The 24662-nt window shown below is 49.5% G+C and overlaps 2 protein-coding genes across 2 annotated transcripts; one reads left to right on the top strand and one right to left on the bottom strand.

The window, feature by feature from the left end:
- Window positions 1-4670: 4670 nt before the first annotated feature.
- On the top strand, window positions 4671-12706 carry Foxp3 (forkhead box P3). The gene is made up of 11 exons (XM_078034863.1): window positions 4671-5879; window positions 6394-6498; window positions 6588-6726; window positions 7154-7241; window positions 7314-7418; window positions 8070-8157; window positions 8351-8431; window positions 10334-10481; window positions 10828-10904; window positions 11366-11467; window positions 11646-12706. The coding sequence occupies exons 1-11, from the start codon at window positions 5667-5669 to the stop codon at window positions 11793-11795; spliced, it is 1296 nt and encodes a 431-aa protein (XP_077890989.1). The 5' UTR covers window positions 4671-5666; the 3' UTR covers window positions 11796-12706.
- Ccdc22 (CCC complex scaffolding subunit CCDC22) lies at window positions 12625-23247 on the bottom strand. Its single transcript, XM_005338687.3, has 17 exons — window positions 23025-23247; window positions 21718-21895; window positions 18229-18361; window positions 17409-17515; window positions 17203-17269; window positions 16935-17113; window positions 16307-16501; window positions 15730-15792; window positions 15515-15634; window positions 14987-15106; window positions 14788-14904; window positions 14587-14688; window positions 14398-14505; window positions 13814-13909; window positions 13532-13591; window positions 13377-13451; window positions 12625-12998 (listed from the first exon to the last, which is right to left on the bottom strand). The coding sequence occupies exons 1-17, from the start codon at window positions 23072-23074 to the stop codon at window positions 12885-12887; spliced, it is 1884 nt and encodes a 627-aa protein (XP_005338744.2). The 5' UTR covers window positions 23075-23247; the 3' UTR covers window positions 12625-12884.
- Window positions 23248-24662: the final 1415 nt, after the last annotated feature.

Genomic DNA, 24662 nt, shown 5'->3' with positions numbered 1-24662 from the left:
ATGTGCATTTTTAAGGTTTCTGACCCTCTCTGCAAATTGTTCTTCCAAAAGTTTGTCCTATTTCATGCTTCCTCTACTCAAGCTAATCCTGGGTGGGTATTATCATTTTTTAAATCATTTCCCACTGAGTGCAATGGCACATGCCTGTAATCTCAGCACTTGGGAGGCTGAGGCAGGAGAATCGAAAGTTTGAGGCCAACTTAGTGAGGCCCTGTCTCAAAATAAAAAATAAAGGGGCCTGGGGTAGTGGCTCAGTGGTAGAGTGCTTATATGAGGCACTGGGTTTGACAACATAAAGGCATTGTGTCCAACTACAACTGAAACAAAACAAAACAAAACAAAAAACTCCATGGATGTTGAGTTATTTTTTTAATAAATAAATAAATAATATAAAAAGGACGGGGGATATGACTCAGTAGGAAAGGGCCCCCGATTCAATCCCCAGTATCTCCTCCCTCAAAAAAATAATTTCCCAACTTAACAGGTAAGGAAAAAAACATTGCCATGTCGTTGAAATTTACATTTGTTGATTATTTTTACTGTTTATCATTCACTTGTACTTTGGGGGTTGTCTATAATGTCCTTAGTCCTAACAGGGTATTCATCATTTTTCTTATTGATTTGCCATAGCTCTTTATTTTTGGAAAGGATATTAACTATCAATCATATGTATGCAGCACATATTTTCCCCCAATTCATCATTTGCATTTTCTATTTGTTTATGGGTTTTCTGTGATACTCATGATGTTTTTAAATAGTGAAATAGGTTAGTCTTCACTTGTGTGGTTTCTGTCTCTGGTTTTGTGCTTAGAAAGTTCTTTCCCACTTGAAAATGAGATAAATGTTCACCCTGTGTTGGCTTCTAGTCTCCTTTATGCCTTCATTTTTTCCATTTACTATAGAGGTTAAGAGTGTGGGTACAGGAGCCAGACTGTCTGGGACAAACCCAATCTCACCTCAAGCCATCGGTGTGATTTTCAGCCAGATACTTAACTACTCTATACCTCCATTTCCTCATATGTGCTATGATGAACATAATAGTACTTACCTCAAAGGGTCTTTGTCAAGATTAAATCTATTAATCATGGTAAGTGTTTAGCACAAGGCCTGACACACAATAAACCCAAGATCAATATTAGACATTAAAATGTATATCTGTAATGGATCTGGAATTTATTCTAGTGTATATGGTGATGGTGACATTTCAAACCCAACAGGGAAGGGTCAGTGGGAACACGGAATGATTATTTATTCAGTAGCTCTTTTCCCCCAATTGTTTCAGAAATATTTTTTTAATATTTATTTTTTAGTTTTCGGTGGACACAACATCTTTATTTTATTTTTATGTGGTGCCGAGGATGGAACCCAGTGCCCCGCACATGCCAGGCGAGCACACTACCGCTTGAGCCGCATCCCCAGCCCCTCTCAGAAATATTTGTTAATGTATCCTCCGCCCTCCCCCATGTTGAGATGCTGTATTCATCACAAACTCTATTCCCTCTATGCACAGGTCTTTGTCCAATCTTTCTCCTATGATCTGTTTCTCTGTATCTGTCCTTGTACCAGGGCCACACTGTTTAGCTGTACATTGCTTTGCAATATGATTCAATACCCAGCCATAGCCATGGGCATCCCTAGCACCTTGTTCTTCCTTATCCTTTCTTATTTCAGACAGCATCAGTCCTCCAACCAACTGTTCTTATTTGGGGCAATTCTCTCTTCCCTCTTTCTTTCTTTTCTCTCCCCCCCCCGACCCCTGCCATTCTCCATCACTTTTTCTCTGTGACTCTCAGTGTCTCTCTGTGTGAACATCTCTGTTCTCTCTCACGTCTCTCTTCATATCTCCCTGTATCTGTACTCTGTGTCTCTGTTCCCTCATGTCTGTCTGTTTCTTTCTGCATTTGTATCTGTCTATCTTTCTCTGTCTCTTTGTCTTCATATACCTCTGTCTCTCAGCCAGTCCCCTGGATAGAGGGGCAGTTGTCAACTTAAATCCCTGTAGACACCTAACAAACAACTCAACCAGACACAGGAGAAGGTCTCAGGCCCTCTTCTGCCACACACCTCTCCCTTACCACGTGTAGAAGGGTAAACTGAGGCCAAAATACAGGCAGGAGAGCCCCTTTCTAAGCCTCATAGAGACACAATGGCAGAGAGGAGATACAAGATCAGAAATCAGGCCTCTCAGTGAGACCCTGACTCTGTTTCTATCCCCTACTATGGGCCTCAGTTTACCTTTCTGCACCATGAGGTGGAGAAAGTGGAATCTAGGTTGCCTTTCCCTTTTCCGCCTTCTCACAGTTTGGATCCTGACTTAAGCACAACAATCCATGATCATAATACAGGGTCTAGCCTAAGAAGAGCAGGGCTGTGAAGGGTCATGGGCCCCATGTCAGGAGGCTAAGGAAGAACATCAGTCAGTTTGGGTGTCCATAGAACTGGCACTGATTCTGGGAGCCTCTATCCTGGGGCTCCTCCAGAGAACCTGGTGCTGGGCTCCCTTCATGAGGCCCAAGCCAGAGACTGGATAGCTCCGTCCTCCTCATCCTTCCATCCCTATCTCTACCAGAGAGCTCTGAGTTTTGAGACATTGACCCAAAATGAACAGGGAGACTGAGGCCACGGAAGTGTCTATTTACCAATCATTGATATTTTGCTAAGTGTTTCATATGGAATTACTTTGGAAACTAGCTTCTATTCCTATACCAATTTATACTGAACTTGAGAAGCATTAGAGCCAGTCAGTAGTGAGATGGCCCCAGGCTCAGGAGAGGAAGATGGCTACTCTGACCTCTGCCTTCATGGACCTCAGGAGGGAAGCTGAGGGTACACTTGCTGCTATTCTAGGCCTAGTGGGTGAGAGGCCCTCTGAAATAGTATGCTTCCTGTCCTTCAGGCAATTCCAGTTGGTTTGCATGACAGGATCATTGGTTTATATACCAATGGATCTGTGGACCCATAGAGTTTGTGGTTTTTCTATCCTGGGCCTCTTTGAATCTAAAAAATGATGTCCTACAATTTGGAGATGTACTTGTGTGGACTCTATGAAAGACCCCAGGAATCCCAGTATTTGAGGGGCCACCCTAGCACTCAGAGCTTCCAACCTGGGACCTCACTGCGACCCAAGAAAGGCCAGGTCTCTAGAACCCAGGGCTTGTCATGGTGGCCAATGGACGTCACCCCACCACATCCGCCAGCACCCACATCACCCCACCTGGGTCGGCTGCAGGATGGGCCAGCCAGTTCTCGGAACGAAACCCGTGGGGTGAAGTCCTGCCCCCTTCTCTTCCTCCTTGGTGCGGATGAAGCCCAGCGCATCCGGCCGCCATGACGTCAATGGCAGAAAAATCTGGGGAAGTCGGGGGCTGTAAGAATAGGGCCCAGATGCAGACCCCGATAGGAAAACATAATCTGTGTTCCAGAAACATCCTCCATGCAGCTTCTGAGAAAACTAGTCAGAAAGGGACGCCCAAACAGACAGTGCAGGAAGCCGGCTGGCCAGCCCGGCCCTCCAAGTACCCCGCCACCAGACAGACCATATCCAGGTCCCCTTTCTGAGAATATATTTAGACTTTCCTGAGTCAGACCACTCGAGATATACTGGGGGAGGAGATTTCCTATAAGCTCTGGCCAAGTGTCCAGGTAGCTTCAGAAGTGCCAATGGGCCAGCCATGTGGGCCAGGCCACAGTGGTGGAAAATATCCAGTCACTCACCAAAATCAGTATTCGTTTGTTCAGGCTGCTGTAACAAAATATCACAGACAGTGTGGTTTAAGCAACAGAAATTCATTGTCTCATAGTTCTGGAAGCTAGAGATCCAAGATGAAGGTGTCGGCAGGGTTAGTTCCTTATGAAGGCTATGAGAGAATATGCCCTAGGCCTCCCTCAGCTTCTGGTGGGTTGTTGGCAATCTTTGCTCCTCCTTGGCTTCTGGAAGCATCACTTAATCCCTGCCTTCATTGGTTCACTCACTCATTCACTCACCTCCTCATCTCTCCACCTTTCTCCCAGATCCTTGGTCTGAGCTTCCACGGAAACTGGACTTCGGATTCTCATACTAATATTCAAACCCTGGAGAGACTAGGAGTTTAATACTCAGACTCTCATGCCAATCTCCCTCAGCACTACAGCTCTGACAGCCCCCATGAGGTGACAGTAAAGAAAGGAAGGACAACTGCCCCTCCCAGAAATCTCCTAGACTCTTCTTAGCAGCTGTGTGCCCAACCCAGTGCTGTGTAGCAGGACAGGGAGTCTCTCACACGTAGGCACAGTACAGGGGGCTTGTGAAAATGTGCACACAGGCACACATGCTTCTGGGAGAAAGAAATGGAGTTCTCAAGTCACCATGGGACCATGGAACTCTGTATTTGGGTGTCCCTTTCAGTAAAATGGGGGTTGGACCAGGCAGTCCCTACTAGTTCTGGCTTCCTTGCTGACTGGGATTATGGGATTCTGAGAAACTGAGGCCATGAACTTTGGGGAGTGTTAATGCTAGGGGTCAGTAGGGGGACTTGGAATCATTACAGAAGTCTTTCAAGTAGAAAAGCAAGAATTTTGTGGCTTAGATAGGGAAAGAAGAAGAGTGGCAAATAGTATGAGCCAGGGCCTGGAGGTAGCCTTTGGGGAGTAGGAATTGGGGTGACTACTAATGGGGGCTGGGTTGAGGAGTTCACACAGGCTCTAGCTCAAGAAAGCATGTCCCTGGTTCTCTCTGGCATCTGCCATGCCACCTCCGTGCAGGACAAGAGCTCAGAAGCAGACTCTATCCTGTCCCTGAGCACCACACTCCTATACCCAGCTGCCCATCTGGCACGTCCATCCATGCGTTCATTGCCAGACTCTTCATATCCATCCACACTTGATTATCATCCCTGACCCTGTTTGCCACATGTCCCTGATAATGTCAGCTCTGTTCGTCTAGCTTCTCAGGCTAAAACCCAGAAATCATCTTGACCCTCCCTCTCTCACCCACTATGTCCAAGTTGCCAGCAATTTCTCCTGACTCCACCTTGAAAATAATCTCAGAATCCAGCCACTTCTAACCATCTCCCCTGTCACCATCCCAGTCAGTGCCAACATGATCACCTGCCTTGACTGTTGCAGTAGTCTCCAAACTAGTCCCCCACAGAGTAGCCAGATGAATCTTTAAGTCCATACCCATCACTGGAGTAAATCAATGCCAATTATAGTCTGTGACAAGTTCCAGCAGAAACAGCAAAGACTGTGCCCTATGCAGGGTGCAGGGGTTACCATGGATGAGATTTGAAGACTCGAGTGGTAGGAGGATGGGCTGAGACCTACCCTAGCTAATGTCTCACAAACCAACTGCCCGTTGCCCTCGTGGGGGAAACTCCCACAGCAGGGTAGTACAGGCATGTGCTGGCAAGCTGGCCGATGGACCTGTGCATATGGGGTATGTGGGCACACATGCCTATTCCTGATAACCATATGTGTGTGTGTGTGTGTGTGTGTGTGCACGTGTGCACGCGCACACGCATGACTAGAGCTGGGGTACGGCTTTGGGTCCCTTTATGACATATCCCCAGCCAATACCTGTTCTGACCAGTAGGGGTGTCCATGTGGTTCAGAGGATCTCACACCAAACCTAGCACACGTGTGACTCCTTCCCACTATGTCCCTGCAGACTGCCCTTGGACAAGGACCCAATGCCCAACCCCAGGCCAGCCAAGCCCTCTGCCCCTTCCTTGGCCCTTGGCCCATCCCCTGGAGCCTCGCCCAGCTGGAGGGCTGCACCCAAGACCTCAGACCTCCTGGGGACCAGGATCCCAGGAGGAACCTTCCAGGGTCGGGAACTCCGAAGTGGGATCCATGCCTCTTCCTCCTCCTCCTTGAACCCCCTGCCAACATCGCAGCTGCAGGTGAGGCCCAGGGCCCAGGATGGGGCAGGCAGGGTGGGGTACCTGGGCCTACAGGTGCCGACCTTTACTGTGGCACTGAGCAGGAGGGGTGCAGGCTGGGGCACAGGAAGTGGTTTCTGGGTCCCAGGCAAGTCTGTGACTTATGCAGATATTGCAGAGTCAAGAAAGTCCCCACCTGCCAGGCCTTAGAGATTTGAGGCTCTCCCCAACCTCCCAATCCCTGTTTCAGGAGAGGAAGAGATTCTATAATGATCCATGGGCACAACTATGTGTCCTTATCCCCATGTGACAACAGGAGATAGCTGGGGCCCAAGGAGGTGAGATAATAGGGTTGAGGCCAGCTCTGCCACTTATTAGCTATATGATCTGAAAAAAAAAAATCACTTAGTCTCCATGAGCCTCAGTTTCCAAGTGTGGAGATAATCGTGGTACCTACGGTGGGGGACTACGGAGAGGAGCATATGAATTAGCAAGGATGAGGGTGGTACCTCACACGCCTGCCTTCTCCCTCCAGCTGCCCACAGTGCCCCTAGTCATGGTGGCACCCTCCGGGGCAAGGTTGGGCCCCTCGCCCCACTTGCAGGCACTTCTCCAGGACAGGCCACATTTTATGCACCAGGTATGGACCCTAAATAGACTGGGAAGAGGGAGCCAGTGGGAGAATTTGGGGGAGGAAACCCTGAGCCATGGCCCATATATGTCCCCCAGCTCTCCACAGTAGATGCCCACGCCCGGACCCCTGTGCTACAAGTGCGCCCACTGGAAAGCCCAGCCATGATCAGCCTTCCACCACCCACCACCACCACCGGGGTCTTCTCTCTCAAGGCCCGGCCCGGCCTGCCACCTGGTAATACCTTAGCCTGTACCCCATAACTTTAGAGAAGCTGAGAGTCCCCAAATCCTTGAACATGTGCAATACTGACTGTTCTGAATCAAGGCCCTGTGGGGGTCTGAGGGCTCAGGTCTTAGTGACATAGAAACTCTAATCTCCAAAAAATGTCACATTAAGAACCTTCAAGATGCAGAATGTCAACATCACGGAACCACAGATCTTTGCAAAGTTAGTCAAAATGTCAGCACCTGCTGATGGCTGTCTTTGAGCTATTCTGTCAGAAGCCCTGAACTGTGGGGATGGCAGAGTCCTTTGGGAGTCAGGGTCTTTGAAGCACAGGAGGGTGTGAGGTCTTGTGGGCCAAGCTGCAGAGCCTGGTCCCCAGGCCCAGAGGTGCCCTGTCCCTACCCATAACAAGTATGTGCCCTGTTCCTATCCACAGGGATCAATGTGGCCAACCTGGAGTGGGTGTCCAGAGAGCCAGCACTGCTCTGCACCTTCCCAAGCCCTGGCACACCCAGGAAGGACAGGTGAGTGTGCAGGGCTGGGGAGGACCCTTCACCTTATTGTTCCCCTCCCCTGACACCCTCTTGTCCCCTCAGCACCCTTTTAGCTACACCCCAGAGTTCCTACCCACTACTGGCAAATGGTGTCTGCAAGTGGCCTGGATGTGAGAAGGTCTTCAAGGAGCCAGAAGATTTCCTCAAGTGAGTGACCTGGTTAGTGGGTATAGGTCTAAGATGCAGATCTCCACTCAGGCTTCCTCTCAATAAAAGTAAAATGAAACAGGTAAAAGCTGAGAGTGTGGATTCAAATCCAGCCTTTGATGCTTAACAGCTGTACAAACTTGAACAAGCCATTAACTTCCCTGGGCCTTAGTTCCTTCATATGTATAACGGGGCATGATAATAAAGATGCATACTGATATTTACCTCTGTCTTACAGACAAGGGAGCTGAGGTCAAAGAGGGTGTGTCTTGATCAGGATTACCCATTTCCCTCGTGACAGAGCTTGGATGTGAACTCAGGCAGCCAGACTCCAGAATCCAAATTACTAACATTTTTGCCCTATTAGGCCTCATGCCAACAGATCACATTATTGATTCCCAAAGTCCCAGGTCCTATAGATGGCTGTTGCTGCCTTCCCTTGGGCCTGTCTCAAAACACACACACACACACACACACACACACACACCCTCCTCTACTTCTGTAACATACGATGGAGGGCTTGAGGGAGGGGATGGCAGCTGAAGCTCTAAGGAAAGACCTCCCAGAGGGAGTGGCCATCCCCAACTGAAACATTGAGCTAGGAGGCCAGGCGCACCATGGTCACCTGCATGAATTCTTTCCCCTACCCAGGCACTGCCAGGCAGACCACCTCTTGGATGAGAAGGGAAGGGCACAGTGTCTCCTCCAGAGAGAGGTGGTGCAGTCTTTGGAGCAGCAGGTAATGCCTTCAGGAGGAAGGTGGGTGGTGGGTGGGTGAGCCTCATGCCCATACTGTGCCAGCAACCAGGATAATCCAGGATGAGTGTTGTGTAAGGGAAAGGAGGGAGGGGACTCCAGGGAGGAACACACCTGGAAAGGTATGGTGGAGAAAGGCCAAATGGAAGCCCCATTTTTTGTGCCCATCCCCACAGCTGGTGTTGGAGAAGGAGAAACTGGGCGCTATGCAGGCCCACCTGGCCGGGAAAATGGCACTGACCAAGGCTCCAGCTACGGTAAGCTACCCCCGACCTGAAGGCAGCAGAACTAGAGAGCTGGGGGACAACTGAAGGGTGCATGGGAACCTGTCCTCACACACAGCCTCTGGAGTCTATGAGTACCTGCATATGTGCCACACGTGAGAATCTGTCCTCTTCCACTTGCAAACCCTTTGACCTTACCCATCCTGATTTTGAATTTCCAAAGCAATAACAGGGGCTGGGGGTGGGGCTGAGGCTCAGTGGTAAAGCACCTGCCTAGCATTCAGGAGGCCCTGGGTTCCATTCGCAGCACTGCAAAAAATTAAATTATGCCAAGGAGGTTGAGGCAGGAAGATCACAAGTTTAAGGTCAGCCTGGGTAATTTAGCAAGAAGACCTCGTATCAAAACAAAAAGGGCTGGAGATGTAGAGTACCCATGAATCCAATCCCCAGCACAACAAAAATATTTTTTAAAGCAATAGGGCCAGGTTGTGTGGCATGCTTGTAATCACAGCTAGTCAGAAGCTTGAGGCAGGAGGATCACAAGTTCAAGGCCAGCCTCAGCAATTTAGCAAAACTGTTTCAAAATGAAAGATAAAAAGGGATAAGGAAGCTGGGCGGGTGTAGTGGCACATGCCTGTAATCTCAGCGGCTCAGGAGGCTGAGGCAGAAGGATCATGACCTCAAAGCCAGCCTCAGCAACTTAGCAAGGTGTTAAGCAACTCAATGATATCCTGTCTCTAAATAAAATACAATAAAGGGGTGGGATGTGGCTCATTGGTGAAATGCCCTGGAGTTCAATCTTTGGTACAAAAAAAAAAAGATAAGGATGTAGCTCAGTGATTAAGCACCCCATACTTAATGAAATTAGACCATGTGATCCCTAAAGCACTGACTATATAACTTGGAGGGCCCAGTGCAAAATGAAAATGCAGGACCCATGTTCAAATTTCAAGATGGCAACCTCAGTGCATTCAAGTGTGGTGGTGCACGCCTATAATCCCAGCACTTGGGATGCTAGGCAGGAAAATCAAGAGTTCAAAGGCAGCCTCAGTGATTTAGTGAGGCCCTATGCAATTTAGTGAAACTCTGTCTCTAAATAAAAAAATAAAGTGATGAGGATGTGGCTCAATGGTTAACTGCCCCTGGGTTCAATCCCTGGTACAAAAGAAAAAACAAAAAGGTGTGGGGTTCTGTGTGACTGCAGCACAGGTCACACTCACAAAACCAGTCCTGAGTGCCAGGCACTGTTTCAGAGCACTTTGCTAGTGTTTATTCAAGCCTCAGGATGCCACTGTAAAGTAACTACCACTATCATCCCCAATTCACAGATGAGGACAAATTGAGGCCAGAAAGGTTTAGTTAACTCTCCCAAAGTCATAGTTGGGCACTAGAGAAGCCCTATCAGCACCACCTCATGATCCCAGCATCTGTGACTACACACCATTCACACACCAGTATGGCTCATGCTGTTCCATGGGATTCCATGTCAGACTAGAATTAAGAGGATGCCCTTAAAACACTGATTTAGCCAGGCATGGTGACATATGCCTATAGTCTCAGCTACTTAGGAGGTTAAGAGGACCACTTAAATCCAGGAATTCAAGGTCACCCTTAGCAGCATACCCACACCCTATCTCTTAAAACAAAAAATAAAAACACTGATTTAAATATAAGAGTGGAGCCCGGTGTGGTGGTGCATGCCTTTAATCCCAAGGGCTCAGGAGGCTGAGGCAGGAGGATTGCAAGTTCAAAGCCAGCTTCAGCAACTTTGTGAAGCTTTAAGCAACTCAGTCCCTGTCTGTAAATAAAATACAAAAAGAGAGGGGCTAGGATGTGGCTCAGTGTTTAAGCACCCGAGTTCAATCTCCAGTGCCAAAAAAAGAGAGAGTGGAAAATTTAAACCTCTGCATCACCAGCCCCTCTTGCCTCCCCCAGGCATCATCTGACAAGGGCTCCTGCTGCATGGTAGCCACTAGCACCCAAGGAAGTGTTCCAGCCTGGCCCAGCCCTCGGGAGGCATCTGACAGCCTGTTTGCAGTGCGGAGGCACCTCTGGGGCAGCCATGGAAACAGCACATTCCCAGGTAAGAGTGGTCTGTGCCCTACCCACTGACCTACACTCCTAATCCTACCTGGTGCCAGGCAGGGGTGCAAAGGATCTCCACATTACCACCACCCAGCTTTTGAAAATGCACATGCTTGTAAAAGCTTCCTCTCAGGATTTTTATGGCCTGAAAGTTCCCCATCATGGTCACAAATGACCAAAGAGCAAGGGACAATTTATATCAAATACTCTGTAAGTGGTACCAATGTGTGACCACGGCCCTTCCCCTTGGGTTGATGATGGGATTTCAGGCATGTGTGGAGGAGGGCGGGACAAGGAGGGAGGAGGTCTTGAATGGGGCCTGATCTGTCCCCACCCTCTGCCAGAGTTCTTCCACAACATGGACTACTTCAAGTTCCACAACATGCGGCCCCCTTTCACCTATGCCACCCTCATCCGCTGGGTAAGCTGGACAGCTCAAGCCCAGAGGGGAGGAAGATGATGGGGGACTACCAAACTCCCACCTTCCTCTCAACAACTTCAGAGTTCATGCTTCTCCAGTAAGAAACCCCAGCCCCAAGGAGCCCCAGCCATGCCTCCAATGTGATCCCTCCTGCTGGCTGTACCCCAATCCTGTCCCTGAACCCAAACCTAAACTGCCAGTCAGGCCAGTGTAAATCAAACTATGAACCCAAAACCCACCCCTCTCCAGATGTCCATGCCATTTCTGATGCCACCTTGATCCCATGCTTCACCCTATGTCTAACCCTGCCCCTGATCTTTCACCCTGTATGATCTCTCTCCCTCCCCTCCCCTGCCCCACAATCCAACCCCCAGACCATAAGGCCCAAGGCAGGCCACTGCCCTTCTCAGGCCCAACTTTGGGGGAATGATCCCCTTACCCCACTCTATTCCAACTTCCAGGCCATCCTGGAAGCTCCTGAGAAGCAGCGGACACTCAATGAGATCTACCACTGGTTCACACGCATGTTTGCCTTCTTCAGAAACCACCCTGCCACCTGGAAGGTGAGTGCCTCTTGGAGGTGGTGGTGGCTGGGATGGACACAGTGCCACATAGTGTAGGAACGAGCTAACTGGGGGCTGGGTTCAGAGGCATATGAGAAAGGAGCAGGTCAGTACTGATGGGGCATGCTGACCTCAGGCCACTGACCTGCCCCATCTCTGGCTGATCCTCCTTCCACAGAATGCCATCCGCCACAACCTGAGCCTGCACAAGTGCTTTGTTCGAGTGGAGAGTGAGAAGGGGGCTGTGTGGACCGTGGATGAGTTTGAGTTCCGCAAGAAAAGGAGCCAGCGGCCCAGCAGGTGCTCCTACCCTACCCACAGCCCCTGACCTCAAAACCAAGAAGAGGAAGGATGGACAGGAGCCAAAATGGGGGGCAGAGGTGCCCAGGGCAGGGGTGGCAGACCTTGGACATGCCCACAGAGACCAAAAAGTGAGATGTCTACTGTCTTGCCTGCCAGGGCCCCTGCTCCCCAGCTGGCTGCCATCCCAGAACATTTCTTCTGCACCAAGGCTGCTGGGAGGGGCCCCAAGACCAGCCCAGCTCCCACTCCCATTCAAATCCCCCAGTCAAGTTCTCCAGCCAATCAGAGGCCTCCCAACTAGCCATACATACAGCCTGTCTCAGCCACTCTCACCTCAGGGGTGGGAGAAAGTCACACAGACACAGTCACTATCCTGTCCCCCCGTATTCAACATAAACCCTAAATCACAAATCCCGCCTTAGTACATTCAAACATCCTCAAAGCTGCATAGTTACACATCACACATGAGTGCAGCCCTGTCAACCTGAAAGCACATACCCACTGCCGGTCTCTGGGCCCCCAAGTTCAGGGTCACACAAGGGTGTTCCCAGAGCCCCGCACAGAAGTAGCGATCAGTACCCTCAGGATAGCAGGTTCCAGAATGTCACACACACACACACACACACAACTGGTCATACACAGGCTTATGCAGCGCCTAACACATGTGCTCACTCACACACAGTCTGTTGGATTTGCCCGCGTATCTCACATGTGTGCTCACTCAGCCCCCTCCCACCTCCGGTATCTCCCAAGTCCCATGAAGACACACAACAACTGACAAAAATGTACCCCATGTCTCACTTGCCACCCACCCCACTCCCATGGCCGAGCCCGATCCATGCCTCAGCCTAGACTGCAGAAGAGCCCCTCCTTTATTTGGGATCCAAGACCCCCAACCTCCAGTGCCCTCCCCAATAAACTGCAGCCAAGCTCCCACATGCTGGATGATCACCCCAGATCAGAGCTGGGGTCAAGTGAGCAAGTGTCTGAGACTAAGACCACAGCAGGAGGAACCGGTGGCAAATGGAGGGAGTAGCTAGGGCAGCAGCACTTGGCTACCACCTCCAGCACCCCACATCCCTGCTGTGGTTGGGGAGCCCTCCACAGGAGTTCCTCAGGCCTCCCGCACCCGGCCCAAGAGGCCAGCATTCTCCTGGCGAAGGGCTCGGTAGTCCTCACAGATCTTCTCCAAGTTGCTGTGGGTCTTCTTACCCATCTCCGTCTCAATCTAAAGGAAAGTGAACACACTTGCTCAGCACATAGATCCCCTTTCTTCCACAGCTCCTCCTCACCACCCCCTCCACTGCAGCTGCCCTGAACCCCTCCCACCCCCTGTCCCACTGCCAGGCCTCTGCACGTGTCATTCCCTCCACCTAAAGTATCCTTAAGCCAAAGCCTCTGCTAGCAGCCCTGGGAAGCAAGTTTGAGGACCGCAGGGTAGAAGCTAAGGCTCAGAGAAGGCCACCACTCTGTTCCAGGCTTAGGTACCAAGTGACAAGGCTGAGCTTCAGTTATAGGCTGTCTGGTCCCACAGCCTCTCTCTGTATAAGTCAAGGAGCTGTCCCCTGACCTGTTTCAGTTCCCCTCCCATATCCAGGCCTCTCACCTGCTCCTCAAGGTCTCTAACCTCCCGCATGATAGTGCCCGTGTCCTCGATGGTCTGGATGAGTTGGCTACAGTTCTAGGGATGGCAGGAATACGAGGCTTGCACCCAAGTCAGTCCCTCCCCAACCAGCCCCGCAAGCATGCTGCTCTCCTCACCTCATGCAGCGCAGCTAGATACTTGTAGGCCTTCCGAACAGCATCATCTTTCTTGGCATCCTGACCAGGCAGAGGGGACCTTGAAAAAATCAGCTATCCACTGTCCCCTACCACCTCCATGCCACCACCCCGCTGCCTTCATCCTTCATGAAGCAAGTTCTGAGCATTATTATGCCTACAGGGCTCAATGAGGGCCTGGGGCAAGCTGGCCCATGAGCAGATGGGCCGGCAGCAGGCTAAACCCCACGCCAAACCTCATGCCAGGCCCAGCCTGCCCCACACCTTGAATACGAGCTCATCAGTCACTGCAAATGTCCGGTCCAGCTTCCCAGAGAGGGAGTTGATTTCCTTCTGAAGCTCCTTCGTGTCAGACAGGATCTGGCAGATACCAGGTTGGCCATGAGCTCAGGGCAGGGTGTCTAGGGCAGGGTGGCTGGCCAGCCGAGGGTATTCATGTGCATGCACTCACATCAATTTTGGGCCTGTGTCACTACATCAGGGAGGTTGGAGTGGACTATTCTGTGCTGGGGTGTGCTAGACAGCTCTGCCTATCAGAAGCCATGAGGTTCCCATGTGGCCACCCTACTTCTGTCTGCCTACATGACCCACCCAGCCAGGCGTGGTGGCACAAGCCTGTAATCCTAGCATCTTGGGAGGCTGAGACAGGAGGATCACAAATTTGAGGCCAGCCTTAGAAAGTTAACGAGGCCCTAAGCAACCTAGTGAAACCTTGTCTCAAAATGAAAAAAATAAAAAGGGCTAGGGATGTGATTTAGTGGTTAAGCAAGCACCCCTGGGTTCAATCTCTGGTATATATTTTATATATATATATATATGACCCACCCGCCAGGGCCACTGCAATGTACCTTAGTGATCTCTTCCTTCTGCTTCCGGATATTGCCAACAATCTCCAGGATGCGCTGGGTATAGGCCAGCCGGGACACGTCTCTCGGTAAAGTCTCCAGTTCTGACACCTAGGTAGGGACACAGCAGGTATTTCCCAAGGACCCACACCCCACCCATCTTTGCCACTAGGGCCCCTTCATGGGCCTTACCAGCTGCTTATAGACTTCCTCCTTCCTGCGGGCCTCTTCAGCAGCTGCCTGAACACTCTGGTGCAGTTCCTGGATTTCTGCCATCCGTCGAGAAGATTCCAGCTACCAGGGACCCACAGGCAGAGGCAGTGAGCAGAGCTCAGAGGCAGCCTCCTAGAGGGGCACCAGACTTGCCCCATGGCCCCAGACCCCACCACCTACCTCCCTGCAATCCTGGAGCTTTCGAAGGTGACGGTACTCAGCAAGAAGTGGAACCCGGTGCTTTTCCCACTGACCCGCCAAATGGATGACCCGCTGCGCACTGCTCTCCACCACAAGCTAAGGGTGGAGACATGTCAAACAGGCTGGGCCTATCCAACCCTGCCCCACCAGCCCAACCCCAGACTCAGCCCCAGCCCACCTGCAGTTTGGCGAGATTGGCAGCCCCGTCTGGTAGAAGCTCCACTGCCCGGCTCTTCAGGCGCAGGGCCTGCTCACGCTCTGCCATGCTGAGCTTACTCTGCCGACACTCTGTCTCCACCTGGCACCACATCAGCCCCACCCCCAGTCGCACATCACAGTCCCCAATGACCCCAAGAAACCCTGGCCTAGCCTGAGGCCCTCACAGGCCTCTCTGATCCTCCAGATCCACACTGATGCCCAGGAGCCTTGCCCACACAGACCCATCTTGCCCCGCCAATGCTCACAGACCCTCAACACCACCTACAAGGCCTGACTGATGCCCATAGGTGCCTCTAACCCCAATAGGTCCACGAAGCACCCAAACCCACATCCCCTTTTGCTCCCACCAACTCAAGAGCCCCAGAGATTCCCAATATCCTCCATGAACCCTTCTAACATCTGCAGACCTCAAGAGACCACCTCCAGGTCCCCTCAAGGCCCTACTTCTGGCCTGACCCAGCCCATGGCCCTTGCCACAGCCCCTCACCTGCACAAGGCTGATTCCTAGAGTCTTCATGTTGGCTTCCACTTCTTCAATGTTGCGGTTCATGCCCTCCAGCTGCTCCCGAAGGGACTCTAGCTCCTGTTCTTGAGTTGCCCGTGTGTCCTGGGAGGCACAGGCCAGTCAGGTGGAAATGCCAGACCCAGCAGACAGTAAAGGGATCAGGAAGCCCCCACAAACACACGGACTGCTCTGCTCACCTGTTCAGGCTGACTGGAGGTAGTTGGCACATCTGATACTGGGGCAGCCTGGGCCTGGTGCTCCTAGGAGGCATGAGGAGGGACAACCTGGATATCAGGGAAGGCCCTGCCTCTTATGGCCTGGCCTCAACACCCCAAAGCTCCTCCTAGTGCTGTACTGACATCCGTTCAACTACTAACAACTGTCAGAATGTGACTAAACAAGGGAAAGGGCAACTAAAGTGTCTGCTCTCAGAGAAACCTCCCTGGTCCAGATGTAGCAGCCCTAAATGCCCATGAGAAGGACGAGGGTCCCTCTGGGTGAGCATCCAAGGAGAGAAGATATATCCAGAGGAAAATGACTGGGGAAAGATGGGGTCTGTACCAAAAGCACCCCTCTACACTTACATGGTTCCCACCTGTATGCTCTTTCTCCAATGATGTCCCAAGAAGCTAGGGAAGCCCTCTGAACACCTTCCCTGAGGAGGGAAAGGGCCTACCTTGTGGGTATATGGGACCTCATGTGAAAAAAACTGCATTTATATATAAAGCAGCCCTCACCAGATCAGCACCCCCACATCCACTCAGGCCCACCCACCAGATGAAAGGTGAACTTCTCTGAATGTGTGAAGCGGGATCCCTTGGGGGCGCCAGTCCTGGCCCCAGCACCCCAGCCCTGAAGCAGCTCCCCCAGGTCTCGGGCTTGTGTGGGCGCTGCAAGTGGGCTCCAGGTCTGGCGCAGGTGCTCAGCCAACTGTCTGTGGAGCCGCTGCCGTGGAGCCCGGGTGTCCTCCTGGAGAGAGCAGGCAAGGGAACAGGAGGATTGAAGCCTACTGGCCCCCAAGGCCCTGCCTCCTCCAGAGACCACCTGATAAGTCACACCCTTCTTCCAGCCTTTCCACCAAGTCAGGTCCCTTCCTCCACAGGCTTGTGAGCTCCCTGAAGACTGGGAGGGACCTCTTCCCCACAGCCACACTTCTCTCTACCTACTTGCTCCCCACCCTGGAAAAGATGTGGGTAGAGAGAGAAGCCTGGAGCCCCTAATCAGAGAGACCCACAGAAAGGGATGTGTGGGACAGAACAGAGACAGAAAATCAAAGAAGCAAGGCAACTAACTCTGTTAGAGAGAGACAGAGTTAGAGAGAGGAGAGATAAGGCAAGAAAGAGACAAGAACATAGTTTCAAGACAACCGGGGAAATTTGATTTGAAAAGCACTGGGCTATACCTGGGGTGGGACACGAGATGCCCGGCGTACCCAGTCTTCGTCACCAGGGCGATTCCGGCCTACATGCTGACAGAGTTGGATGGCATGGTGTTCAAGGAGTGAGGCCGCCCTCCCCGAAGGCCGGGGCACCTGTGCAGGGACTGGCAGCAGAAGGGGACTCGTCTGGAACTCCCGTGTCTCTGGAGACAGGAACAGAGTCAGCCGGCCCTCCTGCGTAAAGACATACCTCTGCTCTGCTCCCCAACCTTCCCCAAAGCCTTAGCCTTACCTCCTCTGGAACTCAACTCAGGCATGACCAGCGTGCTGGCATGGAAAGGATGCTGGAGGGCTGAGCCCTGGAGGGAGAGCAGAGTCAGAGTCTCTAGGACAAAGTGGGACAGGGTTCACTGGTGAAGGGGCCAACAACCTGGGCAACCAGATGGGGATAAGAAAGGTAAGGTGGGGACAAGCACAGACAGGAGTCAGGGATCCCACCTGGAGGTTCTGTAGCTTGGGTGTTCGAAGGAGAGGTGGGACCCAGGGCAGGGCCAGCTGGTCCCGGATTTGGCTCCCAATGGCCCGGAGGAGAATAGCTGAGTCACCTATGGGGGTTGGGGAAGAAGTGTTCAACAGATGACAATGCAAGAAATCCAAAAGTAAATACTCTGGGAAATCAGCCATGGCTCCTGATTCCTCAGCCAGAAATGCAGATCAGTCTTACAGTCATTCATCAAACACTGAGCACAAACTAGGTACTAATCACTGTTTTGGACACTAGGGTCACCTCAGGGAATAAAGTGGAAAAGGTTCCCATCTTCATGGAACCCACAAGCTAATAGAGGAGAAAGTTCATGACGAGAATCATAAGAATGATCTAGATCAAGATGGCAAGCCAGAGAGGAGGTCTGCTGAGAGGAGGCTGGAATGTTCCACAAAACAGTGAGAGAAAGGCCTCCCTGAGGTGATATTGGAACAGAACGCAGACCTGGCATAAACCATGAGGTATGGGGGAAGAATGATACAGGGATACAAAGGCCCTGAGGCTGCAGCATGCCTGGAGCATCGCACTAAGGAAGGTGCAGGAGGTGAGTTGGGGAGGCCCTCCAAGTACACACTCACCACCTGGGTCACCCAGCCCCCAGTCTCAGAAGACCTGCTATCCTTACATCCCCTCTAGTCCCAGTTCTCCTGCCTAGCTCTCCCAAACACACACACAAACCCCCACTTGGCAGGCAACAGTTTTGCCATCTCTTACAGCCCCTCCCATCCCAAGTAAACACTCTACTCCCCCACCCCCATCCCCTAGACCCTGTACCTGCAGGCTGGTCTGCATCCTCAGAGGCATCGGTGGGCAGACGCTCAGCCAAGAAGAGAAGCAGGTCCCTGAGGTCAGGCTCACTGGGGTAGAGGAAGTTCTGATAGCCAAGCTCCAAGGGATAGCCCAGGTCCTGGGGGTTATCAGGTGTTAATCAGGGGACACTGCCTGGCTGGGGAGGTTGGCCCCTATCATCCAGGTAGGTAGGATCCTCCTGCCCTGGGAGCCCTGGCCTAGGTCATACCTGCTCACACTCTCTCACCAGCCACTACCCTCTCCACCTCCTCTTGGCTCCCCAAGGCCTCCAGGGCCCCTAGGGAACCCCAGAGTAATTACAATCAATGCTACAGAGAGGGAGAAAGGAGATTAAAGCTCTGACCTTGCTAACTATGAGTCAAAATCCAGAGGCCATAAAAGAGAAGATGGGATTTCTGCCTATATTAAAATAATAAACAATTTCCAGAAAATATAACCCACTTGAATCAAATGTATGGAAGATGATATGTCATAAGCTTTGTAATGTTTTGAACAACCAATAAAAAAAGAAAAAAATATAATTAGCAAAATCAAGAGTTATGACGAGTTGGGAAAAAAGTATTTGGAGCCCCCTATCATTGGCAGTAGTGAATCTACCTATTATATAAAGAGTGCCTAAATATAAGCAGGCAGGGCTGGAGATGTGGCTCAGCTAGAGAACACCTACCCAATATAGATGAGGCCATGGGTTCCAACCCCAGCACTGCAAAACATAAAATGATATAACAGGCAAAAACAGACCAGCAGCATAATAGAGCAGAATGAAAGGACTCCTGAGAGTTCTAGGTGGGACTAGGAAAACAGGCCCAGAGAGAAAGAAAAACTTGTTCTGCCAGAGATGCTGTTGCTCTAGAGAGCTTCATGGATCCTGAAAGCCAACTTCCAGGATTCAAACCCAAGTACTGCCTCTTATAACCTTGTGACTTCAGGCCTATCACTTAACCTCTCTGTGCTGCACTTTCTCCATCTGAAAAAAAAAAGAGAGAGATACCAAAAATACCTACCCCAGAAGATTGTCCTAAGAATGAAATGAGTCACCACAGTGCCTGGTACAGAGTACACTCTAAATGCATCCTTATTATATATGTATGTGAGTTCTGGGTCACTATGTAACTTCTTTTTATTTTGAAGGGTCACAGTCCAAAAAGAAAAAGTGTGAAAACCACTAGCTCTTAAGTTACTTTACTCCTTTGTGGTTTGTTGTTGTTATTGTTGTTGTTGACATCTGCAATCAAATAGTTCTGACTGATATAGAAACTTGTTCCAGGAGTAGGATATGTGTGGTAGCAGATGCCAAAATATGGAAGTGGATGAGGCACAGAAAGGGGTACAAGGAGAAGGGCACATGCAGAGGAAAAAATAAGAATGCAGCAATAATGAGTAAGAGCTTTTCTGCCTGCCACTGACAAACCAAGGCTGGACAATCCCATGTACCTTTATGACCACCAAAAAAGCTATTCTTTGCCCCACACTAAAGTTAGTGTGAGCCAAAGTAAGTCAACATGAATCCACTGGCAGTCAGCCCTGAAAAAAGAGAACAGAGAATTGCAAAGGTCTGACACCTACTTGGCACTTCCTGCTGTGCATACTCCATGCACCACAGAAGACATAATTTTTCACCTTAAGAGTACCATCCTCCAGGACATAGCCCTAGGCCAGAGGACAGACTGTCTGCCTTATATGAGGCCATCAAGAGCACCAGATAGAAGATTCTGAGAACTCCTGACAGGTAAGTAAACTTGAGAGTGAAGAGATGAGAAAAAGACAGAAAGTGCACAAACATGGTCCAAATGCAACATCTCTGACCACCCTGTCCCTTTTGTCTAAATGGAAGTTTTCTTTTTTTTTTAATATTTATTTATTATTGGCGGACACAGCATCTTTGTTTGTATGTGGTGCTGGAGGATCGAACCCAGGCCGTACGCATGCCAGGCGAGCATGCTACCGCTTGAGCCACATCCCCAACCCTAAATGGAAGTTTTCACTGAAGCTATTCTACTGTCCCTCTGCCACCATATACTTACTAGGTATATTGGAAGTCTTTACGATCACCATGTTGCCACAGGTTGCTGAAATGCAAGCATCCCCATCAGACCTATCCATTAATACCACTGACACAAAGCTTATATATCCATTTATTCATTTCATTAATTCAATTTTACTTTTTTGTGCTGGGGATTGAACCCAGGGCCTCGTGCATGCCAAGCACACTCTAAAACTGAGCTACATACTTAGGCCTCCCCACTTTTTGGTGCTACTTGGGATTGAACCCAGGGGTACTATGACTGAGCATTCCTTTCTATATATTCTTTTAATTTTAAAACAAGGTCTTGCTCAATTGCTTGAAGGTCTTGCCCAATTGCTGAAACTAGCCTCAAACTTGGATCCTCCTGCCTCAGCCTGCTAATAGCTGGGATTATAGATGTGCAGCACTGTGCCCAGCCCTAGCCCCTTGTTTTTAATCCTCATAGCAATTCTACATGGTAGGTACAATTCTCACACCCATTCTGCAGATGTAGAAAATTAGGACCAGGGGCTGGGGTGGTGGCTCAGTGGTAGAGCGCTCGCCTAGCATGCATGAGGCACTGGGTTCGATCCTCAGCACCACATAAAAAAGCAAACTATTGTATCCACCTAAAACTAAAGATACATAAATAAATAATTTTTAAAGAAAAAGAAAATTAGGACTAAACGAGTTAAAGAGACTGGCCCCAAGTCACAGAGCCAGGGAGCCACAAGAAACTCAGCCCTCCAGAATATAGTAACTGGACACAGCTCTGAATGGGGGAGGGGGGAGGGCATCATTGGAAAGGTGCCTTACTTGATCTATCAGAGAGACATTTTTAGAATTGCTATGAGAGGCAGGATGCATGAGGTTGCCACAGGGGGAATGTAAGAGAGATTGTTTGAGTTAACCAGTATATCTTTCTTTGGGTAACCATCCTTCCCACAAATCAATGGGATCCTGAAGGAGCAGCCAATCACAGCGTCCTACCAAATGACCATAGGATTCAGGATGGACCAACAAGGGAACACAGTGATTAGTTTAAGAGACAGCATGTTACTTAAGCAGGGCCTTTCCTGGAACTGATAAATGGATACTACAGGGAGGAAAATATATTGATGCTAAGCTTGAAGCGTGGAAGGTAGGGGCAGCCCAGGTGTAAACAGGATAAACTCATTTAATATTCATAACAACTTTACTTTTATAATCTCCACTTCACAGATAAGAAAACTAAAGCCTAGAAGGGTTAGAGTCACACTGTTAGCAAGTGGTACAGCCAAGGTCTGAACTACTCAGCGGTTTGGTCACTAAGCAGCAACCTTAACCACTAATGAATGCTAAGCCACAAAGAGAGATGGCAGAGAGGAAAGTCAAGAGTTTCAAAGGAGCATGGTTACTTTGTGAAGGAGGAAGGAAGAAGATGTGTATAATGGGGGGAGGGCACTCACCATGCAGGCCTGAGCCAGACTCATGGCCAGGCGGAACCGGGCAGACATGGCCAGAGGCAGCAGGGGGCTGAGGCCAGAGCCCACAGCAGGGTTGATCACTCGCAGGCAACGAACCACAGCCTCTACCACCAGCTCAGTGGTGAAGGCTCGTAGGGTCTGCACATCTGGAGGGACCGCCCTGGAGAAGAAAGAGACAGAATCTATGGAGGCAGTAATCAGGATACAGTGATCAGGATGGGCCATGCAGCCTTCTAAAAGCTCTAGAATAGACCCGGGTTGGAAAGGATGCCCAAGTTTTTCAAAAGTTCAAACAAATCCTAAGTATTGGTGACTGTGACTTCCACTTGGATAAAGGACCAGGGGCTGGGGTGGTGGCTCAGTGGTAGAGCGCTCGCCTAGCATGCATGAGGCACTGGGTTCGATCCAGAACTAGCTTCATTCTCCAGTCCTTGTTGTAGGAGAATGGTAGATAAGACAGATCTCAGTTTAGAAAAATCTCAGATTTTCTCTAGGCTTCAAAGCCTCAAATTTTGGGGGTCTGTGAAGGCGAAAGGGCCCACGTGGCACATTCTCTGTATTTCTGGGTCCCCAGAATTACATTCTCTCCATGTCTGAAACTCCTAGATACTGAGCTACTAGGATTTAGAGAAGACTTCATGTTGCAAAGTCTGGGGTTTTCAGGAGTTTCAAATGTCAGGTCCCTAGGTGTCAAGATCCCTGTATATTAAGACCTCTAGTTTCAAACAAAACAAAAATCAGGCACCCTATATCCGCATCCTGAGTCTTTTAGGACCCTCAAATGGAAGAGTCTTGATGTGTCAGAAGTGACCAAGTGCTAATGTCACCAGATGTGCTGATGTCCTGGGATTTTAAAAGCCCAAGGTGTTTGGGAAACTAAACTTAGAAGGCTCCACATTATGCAGTTCTAGGGTTTTTGAGTTACTCCAGTGCTAGAGTCTAGGGATTTTAAGTTCCCTGGTTCTCAAGGTGCAGGTGTCTCAGAGTCTGAAGGTATCAAATTCCCAGCGTATTGATATCAAGATCCATACATTTCCGTGTCATGGATCTTGAAATTCCAAGGCTTTTAGGTCTCCGTGCATCTGGGTCCCAGAGTCTGGGTTTACCAAATGTTGAGGTAAAAGGGCTTGGGAAGACCCTATGGTTGGGATGTGTGCGTGGGGTCTTAGATCCCTGGAAGTTGGAGCCCTAAATATAGTCCCGGGTTTTAAGGTTCCCGGGTAATGGGGGTCCTGGGTTTTGGAGTCCCGGATGTGGTCATTTGTGGGCGAGGGGGGCTGCGTACTTACGTGCCAGCCTGGCGCAAGGAATGGATGAGGATTCGGTCTGCCTCCTCCATGGTGGAGCCGAGTCAGAGTCGGGGGCTGGGTCCAGCACTGAATCTGAGAAAGTGGGGCGCAGTTGTTGAACCCCCGCTTCGCGCTCAGGGTGCAATGAGCGTCACGGGACGAGCGGGGAAAATTGGGAAGTGTAGTTCCGTGAGCGAGCGCGTCGTGTGCGGGATGCGAATCCGCGTGCGCGCAAACCTTGAGGTCGCAATGGCTGCTGGGAATTGTAGTTTTACTAGCGGTCCCATGGTCTCTTTAAATGGGAAAAAACGAACTGTATTGGGAGGGGAGACGGGAGCTTCATTTAAGTCAGTATTCATCTTCTAGGCTATAAAAGAGTATAAGTGAAGGGCAGGGGTTTATTTATTTATCTATATTTTTTGCCGGGCTGGGATTGTACTCAGGGCCTCAGGAATGTTAGGCAAAAGGGCAGGGGTTTTAACTGATTCCCTGCGTCTTGCTTTCCCCATCTGGAAAATGGAACTATTGATAGTACTTACTTCCTGGGATTAAAACACAATTACTTTTTGTAAAGCATGTTGTACTATATGCCTGACACATAAAAGAGCACTACTAAAGTTATAGTTTAACTAAGTTGTTAGTATAATTATTCATGGATTCAATACATGCCTCATTTTACTCTCTACACACACACACACACACACACACACTTTTGTACTCTCCAAAGAATAATGACACAGCAAATATCTATGTAACCACTATTTATTAACAAGTTGATCCTGAGCAGGGTGTAATTCCAGCTACTCCAGAAACAGGCAGAAGGACCATGACTTTGAGGACAACCTGAATAACATAGTGAGAGTCCGTCTCAAAGAGGAAAAAAAAAAAAAAAAACATCTTGTCTTTTCTAGCCAGATTTGTCATAAACCTCATGGATGTATATATGGCTCAGTGTCCTAACTATATTGTTCTTAATTAGTATGCCTTTATACAAAGCCTTCATATTAGATATGGCAAGTCTTCCCAACTTGATTTTCAAAGGATTTTGGTATTTCTAGGTGCTTTATACATTGATATACATTTCAGAATCAGTTTGTCAAATTCCATGGGAAACTCTTTTTTTTTTTTTTTTTTGAGATTTTAGTTGGGATTCCACTGAATCTCCAGGACACTATGGGAAAAATTAACATTGTCAGGAGACAGGAAAATAGCAAGTTTTAGGCCAAACTGGGTAACTCCGTCTCAATTTAGAAAAAAAAAAAAAAAAGGCTGGGATGCAGCTCAGTGGTAGAGAACCCTGAGTTTAGCCCCCTGTACTGGAAAAAAAAAATCGATATTGTGTTGATGTCAATTTTTGTTTCAGTACTGAGGATTGAAACCAGGGGCACTCTAGCACTAGTTGCATCCCTGCCCTTTTTATTTTTTATTAATATTGAATATTTCAATCATTAAACATTGTTTCTTCATTTTTAGGTCCCCTTTAGCATTTGATATTTGATCCTTTTTCCCATAGAGATATTGCACATATACTATGTTTTTTCTAGGTACTTCAAATTTCAAATACTATTGGAAAATGATACCATTTTTCTTATTTTAGTTTCTGACTATATGGTATAGATATCTATTTGGTAAATATTT

This window comes from Ictidomys tridecemlineatus, chromosome X (genome assembly GCF_052094955.1).
Source record: "Ictidomys tridecemlineatus isolate mIctTri1 chromosome X, mIctTri1.hap1, whole genome shotgun sequence".
NCBI classification, from domain to species: Eukaryota; Metazoa; Chordata; class Mammalia; order Rodentia; family Sciuridae; genus Ictidomys; species Ictidomys tridecemlineatus.
This window is presented reverse-complemented; position numbering and strand designations above follow the sequence as displayed.

Excerpts from the sequence above, each read along its gene's own strand:
- Foxp3 (XM_078034863.1), top strand. The coding sequence starts at position 5,667 with ATGCCCAACCCCAGGCCAGCCAAGCCCTCTGCCCCTTCCTTGGCCCTT. Across the intron at positions 7,242-7,313 it reads GGCACACCCAGGAAGGACAG|CACCCTTTTAGCTACACCCC; the intron begins GTGAGTGTGCAG and ends TTGTCCCCTCAG. Across the intron at positions 7,419-8,069 it reads GAGCCAGAAGATTTCCTCAA|GCACTGCCAGGCAGACCACC; the intron begins GTGAGTGACCTG and ends TCCCCTACCCAG.
- Ccdc22 (XM_005338687.3), bottom strand. The coding sequence starts at position 23,074 with ATGGAGGAGGCAGACCGAATCCTCATCCATTCCTTGCGCCAGGCTGGC. Across the intron at positions 17,270-17,408 it reads CCAAGCTACAGAACCTCCAG|GGCTCAGCCCTCCAGCATCC; the intron begins GTGGGATCCCTG and ends CTCTCCCTCCAG. Across the intron at positions 13,910-14,397 it reads AGAAGGAAGAGATCACTAAG|ATCCTGTCTGACACGAAGGA; the intron begins GTACATTGCAGT and ends GGTATCTGCCAG.